This window comes from Cariama cristata, unplaced genomic scaffold (genome assembly GCF_000690535.1).
Source record: "Cariama cristata isolate BGI_N322 unplaced genomic scaffold, ASM69053v1 scaffold7548, whole genome shotgun sequence".
Classification (NCBI taxonomy): Eukaryota; Metazoa; Chordata; class Aves; order Cariamiformes; family Cariamidae; genus Cariama; species Cariama cristata.
This window is the reverse complement of record NW_009629413.1, coordinates 374-10,417: the sequence shown is the minus strand read 5'-3', so window position 1 is coordinate 10,417 and position 10,044 is coordinate 374. Positions and strand designations below refer to the sequence as shown.

General features: G+C 45.4%; 1 protein-coding gene across 1 annotated transcript in view; it reads right to left on the bottom strand.

The window, feature by feature from the left end:
• The window catches only part of LOC104165509, a 54,477-nt gene extending 44,446 nt beyond the window's left edge, over nt 1-10,031 (bottom strand). Inside the window, exon 1 of the mRNA XM_009705157.1 lies at nt 9,928-10,031. Within this exon, the coding sequence (XP_009703459.1) occupies nt 9,928-9,996 (69 nt within the window). The 5' untranslated portion in view covers nt 9,997-10,031. The remainder of the gene's footprint in view (nt 1-9,927) is intronic.
• Between the last annotated feature and the right edge of the window lie 13 nt (nt 10,032-10,044).

The window sequence follows — 10,044 nt, the reverse complement described above, 5'->3', positions numbered from 1 at the left end:
CAGCACTATTTATCACAGGCTGACAACCCTTTCAGACATAAGGGGAAGACAGTACAAGGGACACCTAGAACTGGAAAGCCACCTATAGCATAGCTAACCTTATCTGTAACGCATGTACTGAGAGAGGGGAGGATGGGAGATGACTGCTCACACCAATGCCAACCATTCCCGCTTTGGCCATAGGGATTTAAATACACCCCTCCCGACTCACACTCCATCCCCACTGGCCTAGCTCAGTTACTGCACTGCTGTGATGAGAAGAGGTCCCTTCACACAGGCCAGCTTCTCTAACAGTTTACAGCAACTCCCCAGGATTGCATGGGTCCCCTCCACCAGGCAGGTACAGCTGACAGCAGCTGGCATAAACAACACATCTGGAACAGTTTTTCCATTCCTTCCACAAAAGACGCCCAGAGGGCAACTGCCATTGCCCTGAGAAACTTCATTAGCTGAGGAGAAACTGCCTGTGTTGGGACACCTCACTCGACACTCACCTCTGCTCAGCCATAAAGAACTACATTAGCCAGATTTGCAAACACAAGGAACAATGCCTTACAGTCAGGCTGGAAAATGCATTTGGAGCACATGAGACATTTCAGGCTTCTCCTCCTCTAAAAGTCCTACATTAACCCTTCTGAGTGCAAGCAGACACTAGCTGTTTCATCTCTATGGATTTACACCAAACTTCCAGTGTTTTGTCATGGAGCAAGCCAGTAATATAGGATAATCCTTCAAGACCAGATCCATCTGGTCAGGCACCTTTAAAGTAAGAGTTAGGATCATGTAGAAACTTGCAATGGCTCTTACTGCCCCAGATCCTTTCCTGGTAGGCACTGTGTGATTCCTAGCGGTTCCTAGTTGGGAGAATCTGGCCAAAGGGCTGGTCTCTTCACCCAAAACATGGAGGGATAGGCTAGAGATGAGTAGCATAAAGACAGAATTTGGATGTTTACTGTCTCTGAAATTAAATTAGTAAGAGACAGGTTCTAAACAACAGGAGGTCCTTCAGCAACATGTAATTAAGGTGTGAAACTTTTTGCCACAGGATGTTCTGGATGCAAAGACCCTACATAGATTTGGTGGGGGGAAATGGACAGGTTTAGGTAAAAGAAGTCCATTGAGCTACTAATGCAAACAGCAGTTCTGTCTCAAGAAGACCCCGAGACCAAAATACGTGTTGTCCTTACTGTCTCCCCTAGGTGCCCACCTGCAGGAGGTAGGATACTGGCGGGAAACAGACTGTTGGTCTAACACAGCGTGGGTGCTCTTAAGCCCCATCCATGGAAACAGGCCACACTGCACATGCGTTTACTTGCAATATCACAACACAAGGGGATGCACAGAACAAAACCCGGCAGTGTTCTTGCAGATCCAACTCACCTCACTCACCACGGATAGCTACTGAGACAGTGTCCAAGCACCACATACTAAATCAGCACCCCCACACACCATTTCAGGAGCAAGACGGGGAAAAGTTGCATTGCACTGCAGCCCTCTGCAAAATACCACTGAGGGGTTTCCCAAGAATGACTTGTTCTGTCCAAGCCAGAATAAAGGGTTTTCTATGAACAAAAATATATACAGGGAAGCTGCTGATTTTTTTAACCCTCTAAATGATTTCACTTCATATGCTGCACACCAAATACCACTGTTCTCTCCTGTTAACTAGCCTTTGGCCAAAGAACTTTTGTTTCTTTGGAATAACCAACTCCTAGAAATAAAGGAAAAAAAGAAACACACACACAGTCTGGCTGCAGACAACTGTCCGGAACAACCGCTTGGCTTTGTGTGTAATAACTGGGTGACAGGCTATGGAAGGATTATTTTATATTTTCCCAGCTTACATCCAGACACACTCTCAGCAAACTGGAGGATCTAGCTGCCTGTCTGGCACCTTTCCTCAAGATGGGAAATTCCCTATTCAATCAAAAGGAAATTTTCTTCTCATCTTATGCCCATATAGAGCTTGGCAGACTGTGGCCTCTGATGCCAAGGAGGACATCAGTCAAATAAAAAAATAGCTTGCATCATGGAAACAACATGACCCCATTAGGAAAGAGTACGATGGGACAGATTTCTGAACAAAGTCAGTGTGAGTGGGTAGGATCTTTATGCCATCAGCAACTTGAATTCTGTGATCTCCTTGAAATCAGTGGCTCAAAACCAGGTTTGTAGCCCAGGCAAAGCAATTAATCAGCTACCCAAGGCCAAACAATAGTTTGTTCCCTAGAAATGTCAGAAACCAAGGTCCACCTACTCTCATTGCGAACGTTAATGAATACTGAGATATTTGGGAGTACTTTATCCAGGCATCTCCTGTCCTTTCATAAATCTAAATTCAGGTAAGAACCATCCACCTTGCAGTCAGGCAACAAACATCAAGTCAACTCATCCCTGAAATGGGAGATACGACTAATAAAAACCTCCTCAGGACACCCAGGCTCAGGCACTAGTTTCCTCTCTTCCTCAGAAAGTGTTTCTAGCCCTGAACTCTTAGGTCTTCTCATATGGGCTGATGCTGGAAGAAGGGTTGGGAGGTGATCCCAGGCAAAGCTATAAAGCGCTTTTCCCAGGTGTGTTTGCTGGGTACAACAACCAACCCACCCAGTCATGCCAGTCCCACACGATGGCAGCTCATTTGAGGAAGGCAATCCATAGCCTCACAGTCTACCATGCCTGAGGGTCACCTCCCCAGGTTTCACCACATCTTCTCACTGACAACACTCATTTAGTGCTCATTAGTGCCATGGTCTAGTTGGCATGGTGGCGTTAGGGCAAAGGTTGGACTCGATCCCAGGGGTCTCTTCCACCCAAATCGATTCTGTGATTTAGAAGGTCCACGCCAGTGGGGTACAGGCATCGATCTCTGTTCCCAGCACCACAGCTCAAGCCTTGGCAAGCTGAAATGTCTCTGCAGCAGGACTTTATTTCTACAGTGAGCCTGGATGGTGGGCTGGCTGGCTAAGAGTGCTAGGAGAATAGAGGGCTGGAAACAAAAGACTCACCCACATGAGCTGCTTGCAAAGCTGACAGTCACCCACAGAACCTTCCTTGGGCTTTTAGCTCCTGCCACCCCCATATGACATTCTGCCATGCTAACCCAGAACAACTAGGAAGACCCAGGATTTGGATTTTTTGCACATGCAGCTATGTTGCAGCATTGGTGCAAACCTTCCAACCAAGATACTTTCTTACATCCAGGTCCACTGGAAAGTTTTCCTAAGTGTCCACAGTATTTCACCCGCCATGAAGCCATCAAGGCTGGACTAGAGAGGCAACCATGTGAGCTCTTCACATGATGTACCCACACAAGGATGCTCTGTTGTAGCATTCCCATTCTGCTTCAGCTGTCTCAAAGAACAAACGGCAGAAGTTCACTTGGCCGAGCGCTTGGTGTGCTGCAGTAATTACAGAGGAGGGAGGAGAGACTACTCACCATGGAAGATCCATTCCCTCTGCCTCAGCCGCTCCCAAGATGCCCCAGCCTGAAAATGCCTGTCTTACAACAACTGAACAATTTAGTACGATGTACGTACTGAGGTACAGATGGAAGCCAGGTCAGCATCTAAACAGATCAGCCCACAGCAGGAAGGAAGTTATAATGGGTCTGAAAAGCAAGAACACCACAGCAAGAGAGGAGAGAAATGCCCAGAGGCACCCTGAGCTGTCCAGCCCCAAGGAGTGACCAAGCTGGTCCAGAAGAAACCTTCTTCAAACTCTGCTTCACCTGTGTGCCATGTCCCCACAGCTTGGGCAGGCTTGTGCCCACATTGGCATGGAGACAGCTCTGCACAGGTCACATTAGGCCATATGTCCTTTACATTGATTTTTAGGCCTGGGTCCCAGCAGAGTTTATACTGCACAGGGAATGCTTTCTGTGCAGATAAAGGTCAGAACTAATTGGCTTTTCTCTAAATCCTTGCCTGGGTGTTCACGCTGAGCAGTTGTGGGTGGTGCTGGTGCCTATTCAAAAACAGCTTAGCTGGCTGACTCTGCTGGTCAACAGTGGCAAGAGGACAAACAGGCTCTGCCCACGGCCACGTACAAGTAACTGCAGCAGAAAACAGCCCTGAGTGCACACATACCTGTGATGCTGGTTGCTAGGAAGAGTTGGGTCACTCGGCAACCCGAATCCCACTGAACAGAACAGGGGCTACAGATAACTGCATGAGGATAGGAGGGCTTGGTGCTGCCTACTCTGCGGGTGGAAGTGTATTTCCCACTGAAAAGGGAATGTAGCCCTTGACTCCCATACTGAGGCATCCCAACAGCGCTTCTGTGACCCCAGGCATGCTCCAGGAGCAGCCAGAGAAGCTGCCCAGATTGGCACGCTACAGCAGAGTGGTGCCATACCCTGCCCACCCACTGCTCCACAGAGATGTCCTAAGTGGATGCAAACCTTGCTTTTTACTTTAAAAAAGGTGAACCCACAGTTTTGCAAGAGCCATAATTAAAATAAACTATGACCTGGGTCTACTTTCTATTTTCACTTCAAATACAAGCTCATTTCCTGCTCAGAAAAACTTTCAGCATCCCAAACAGCGCAACATAAATTCAGGAGCTGTAAGACAGTGCATGGCAGTAGGAAATTAAGTATAACTGCACTGTCCAGCAAAGCAAAATGGATTAATCTGTTTTAACTCTAATACAAGTTAAATACATAGTATTACATTTTCAGAATTCAATTTTTCATTCAAATAAAAATCAAGAATTGAGAAATACAAGGAAAAGTAATGAAATTTCTTCATAACACTAGGGAGTGGATTCTTATTTTTTTTAAAATCTAGCCCATATTTTCAGTTATAAACAAGGTCAGCTGAGAGGATGTCTCAGTGAACTAGCCCAATGTCCATGAATTTCCCATTATGCTGTATCTGCAATATCTGCAATTTGAAGTCCCAGTCTCTGGAATTAAGTCATTACAGGAGATTATCAGTGCTGGATGTCTGCATAGGAAAAATGACAGCCCTTGAAGATTCAGACCATAGAAGTCAAGTAGAAAGAATTGCAAATCTGTTATTTTATAATGCTTCAGGCTAAGGTCTCAAAAACTTAAGGTTTCTGAGTGGCTGGGATTGCCTGTTCCTTGCCTTGGCCAAGTATCTATCACAGTATTTCTAACCCACTAACATAATTTTAGTCTAAATTATCACAAGCCTAACTTTAGGCGTATTCATGGATGCTCCAATAGCCAAAATTGTACTTGCATTAATGCAAGTCCTTGTGCCCCTCCTGAGTGAGATTAAGACAAACCAGAAGCATCTAATGTTACCAGGTGTTATAGGAGGAAAAGCAAAGGTTTGATGTAAAGCAGAGTCCTCCAGCCCTAGAGGAATGAACTTGTTTGGTGGACGTGCTGAAAAAACCCATGAAGGAGAGAAAAACCTTCATACACCACAGGAGACAAAGCTCAGTTTTCACTGTGCCAAGCTACATTCAGCCAGCCTGAAGACCAGTGGCTGGCTGAGCACGTGACAAGCAGTCAACCCAAAGAAAGAAGGAAATTCATCTGTCCTCATTCATACAAAGCATGAGCCCTTACAAGATCTTTGAAAGCACACCCACTGTGCATCAATAATAACAATGCTACTTCACTCTTTTTCGGTCTAAGGAGAAAATATTTAAGTAACATGCTCCCGACTTTGCAGAATAACCAGCTACCACCAGGAAAGTCACTGCCTGTAAGCCAGAGGTTCACTTTGCACAGCCAACTGAAACCCCTTCGTATAGGAAGGATCAGGATGATTCCCAGTCACTCATCAGAGGTGGCCAGACAGACCAGAGTCTCATAGCTGATTCTGGATGCAGATGCCAGCAGAAAATAACTGACATGACTTGCTCGTCCCAGTGCTGTGTGTGCACATGTACAAGCTGCAAGAGTATACGAAGAAAGCCAACACAGTGGCTTTGTTAGTGCCTAGTCCACAGTTGCCTTGTAAGCAAGCATAAGGCTTAAATTACATAGCAGAGAAATGCAGTTCTCTGTCACCAGAACAGACTCACATGACTTCATTTTGTTGATCAACATTAAGGAAATGGAAAACATTTCTTAATTACCTCTGCCCAGGACAAAAAGGAATATGCCAAGTACATAAGTAATTTAACAACTTCTGTGGATTAGAACATGAATTGTATTGCTTCCAAAGTTGTTTGTGTCAACAACAAAGTTGGAATGGAATTGCCACCCTTAAAGTGCCCAGTTTTCTTCAGCTGCATGTTCCAGCCAGTTTAAATTAACACACCACAATCCAACTGTTTCATTCTGATAACACCTAAGGCCACTAATTAAGAGCTTAGTTTGACTGGCAACACACAGACTTGTTCCAACCAGATGCGCCTTGCCCCAAGGAGCTTGCTTGCAAGCAAAGCTTAGAAAATCAACACCTCCACTTTAGCCACCACACAAATATGCAAAGGCACAAGAGTGGAAGAGGGATTTGGAAGAAATGCATTTGTGTGAGAAATCCCTACCCCACGTTCCAAGGATGAACAAGACATTTCATTTGGAGAAAGCTCACCAAGTTGGTTGGGGGTGTACTTCTAAGGGCTCAATATCAGTACTCCATCACATCAACCCACACGCAACCCCAGGATATACATTTTAAAATCTCCTTGAACAATTTGACTTATAGTTCAGGAAGGGCTTCTCTGGGCTATCAGTCCAAAACTATGAAAGAAAATAATTAAAAACTGTACTAGACTGTAATATCAGACAACGAACAAAAAATTGAAGCCTTGAGTTACAGGCCTCTCTCACTTTCCTTATTTGAAGCATTTCACTACAGTATGGGACAATCTCATGTTCTCACTCTTCTTTCCTGTCCCACCAAGTCTGCTGTGGAACAGACCCAGTTGCCAGCTGTTATCAAAGATGAGCCCTAACCTGTAAAGTCAGATCTGCTTTTTGCTCTTGATTTGTAACAGCCAGTCAAAAACTGGAGGTTTCTGAATTTAGCCTAGTCCATAGCAAATAATACCAGACCACTGAAGCAAGAGGTGGAACAATAGGCTGAGGCACAAGGAAGACTCCAATTCACAATCCTTTCTTGGATTTAGCCACAGCAGCTGAAGGACTCTAAGCTAATGGGCTGGACTATGAACTGCAACAGCTCAGGAGCAGACACGCTGCCACTTAGCCACCTCTGCTACAGGGGCACAAGTGTCTAGTGGGGAGACAGCAAGGTCAGCAGGACCAGTCTTCCAAGGGTAAGGGTTCAAATTTGAACCCTAACTACCATGCTTCACAGGCCAGGCACCCTTACCAGAAAGTGCTGGCAGCGAATGCTAACCCAACAGTAGGTGAAATCTCAGTCAGTCAATCCTTCCCTTCCCATTATGGTGACTTCTGGTGAAAGGGCAATAAGGGGACATTAACTTCTTCAGCAACACCAGCACAAACCAGCAGACCTCTCAAGTCAAAGCCCTCTGAGCCGCCTTAGTGGTCAACTGCCTAAAGGCCAGCTTTAGTAAGGAAAAAAAGGCATTACATCAACACCCAAAGCTTGCGTATTTCCTGGTTTCACTTACCAGAAGCAATGGCAGCCTGTCAGCTTCTCCAAGTGGGGGAAGACTAGGAAGACCTATCACAGCCACACTAAACCAATTTGGGACACATGGTACCAAAATGAGATCTTTACAGTGGGCAGAAACTTCATCCTGAAGAGATTCCCAAAGCTTGGATGCCAAGCCAAAGCTGGTTAAATCTCCCAAGCTTACAAAAACAAGTTGACAGTTTACTGGAGGAGGTTCTCCGGGACTTTGCCAAACAGCAATACTGTTGCAACCCAGAAACACAGCAGCAGCTTGCTTTCCCTTGAACTTGGCAACTTCCAACAAAGATCATAAAGTGCAAAAGCAAGAGGGTAATGAAGGAGAAAAGCAGCTAAGCACACTGTTTTTAAAGCTCAGAAAGCTCTTGGTTTGGGTGGTGGATGCAGATCAGTTCTTATTCTATCCAAATCAGTTGCTCATTCTCCACTTACAGTACTACAGACCTGATTTTATGCTCACACCTAAATAACTTTTCACTAAGTTTCAATGATAGCAGACTGGACCTTTTAAATAATGCATGTACCATACATGCCAGAACACATACAGATCTGCATAGACCAATATGAGGAAGCTGAGAAGGCAGAAGTCCGGTCTGTGCCTGGCAGCCCCACATCATCCAAGGGCAGCAGAGGGAGATGGTACAGGACACTTGGCCTCAGCACAGCATCCACACACAGTACAGCCACCGGAATCTCCCACACCACGCACAGCTTGACACACCTATCCCGTGTCCACACCTGCAAGGAGATCTGTCCTAGCACTTAAGACAGAGCACTGCACATTCTGTTAAGCGATTAATATGTTGTTGCAAGGCTCAACCAAGACCAGGCAGCTGCACATGGTCCCCAAAGGCCTACAAAACATATATAAGCCCAGAGTTCGAAAGTCTGGCTTTCTGCTTATACACATGTATACCAGTCATTGTACCACTCCCCACAGCAGGCTGCAACACCACCTCTGATGGTCTATCGATTAACCTCACAGGAAACAGCACAAGCTTAAGTCTCTCTTCTCTATTGAGCCTGCAAAAATGCAGACCACCTGTTGCAGCACAAAACCTTGGCACTAATATGAACAAAATGGCTGCAGATACCCACTCCTGCAGGTTTTCCTGCATGCCTCCAAGCATCCTGAAGACTGTATATACCCCTGAGAGCTCCTTCCAAAGATTCTCACAGTTTCACAACCTGAGGCTCCAAGAGACAAATAATAAAACTAAAGGAGGCAGGCACAGCCACAAGGCCCAGAAACAGTGTTCAAAAGAAATCTTCCACTGCCTCTGCAGAGATATTCTGCACTACAACCTAAAGCATTGCCCTTATTTTATTTCCAAAAATAAAATCTAATCCTGCCTCCCCCAAGAACTGCAAAACATCCAATCTCTGCAGGAAGAAGTACACAGACACAGCAAACTTTAAGGAAACATCAGCACTGTTTCTAACAAAGTTACCATCAGCCTGTCCAGAGTAACTGCGCAGAAGTGCAGCCACACGGCAATCCGCTTCTGTGTAACACATACAAAAGACTCCACTAGAGTCTGGTATACGGATCCCCAGCCCCCAACTCGGGCAACAAGAGCTGCTACTTTTCCCAGTTCCCTTCTTTGATTTGGGGTCAGGCACACACTGATGCCCATCCAGAGTAACTGCTGATTTTGGAGGGTATCCTTTAGTTCACAAGACTTTTGCCAAATCAGGATCTGGTAATTTTTTGTAGCTCACTCATCGTGACTCCATTTTTATCCCATTGCATATGGCTAAAAAATTCCTCCTTGCATTTGGCAGGAATGGCTTAGATATTCCTTATGCTGAATCCGAGATCCTCATTTTTCTTTTGAGCACTAAGAAAGGATGTAAGCAGAGTCAGGAAAGCCATAGGTCAATGCAGTGAGCCAGACTGCAAACTTCAGCTCAGATTCTGGCCTTCAGGACCAGAATGGAGAGAAATGCAAATAACAAGCTGAAAGGCATTTTAGGCAAATCATGTTTGTACAGTACCTAGCACAGTGCGGTTCTAGCCTAGCAAGGGCCGGGAGACTACAGGTTGCATGCATACAAAGGTAGCTAGACAGACAGGCAAATGCTTATGTAGTTAAATGTGAACCCCGTTAACACTAAATACTTCTAAAAAACAAACAGACATATCTGCCTTTATCCACCTTTCTGTATTACCTATTGAATTGTGCAGGCTCTCAGGGCAAAGGAATAGGAGTTCAGTAACAGGAATACAGCCTAGGCCAGTTCCTACCGAACACACTGGCTGAGAAGAAACCGGCCCAGCATAATAAACACTGCAAGTTACTAACTCCTCAAGGCCCCGTTATTTAGTTACCTGAAGGGTGCAAAAAACAACCAAGAGAAAATCAGCTGTTCTTACCTTTAGCTGGAAAGGTTGAATTTCGTTCAAACTCTGGTTCCTGAGCTTTTTGGTGAGGATCTTCAGCATGGTACAAATCCGAGCAGCCAAGAAAGGGTTAAGCATACACACACGCAC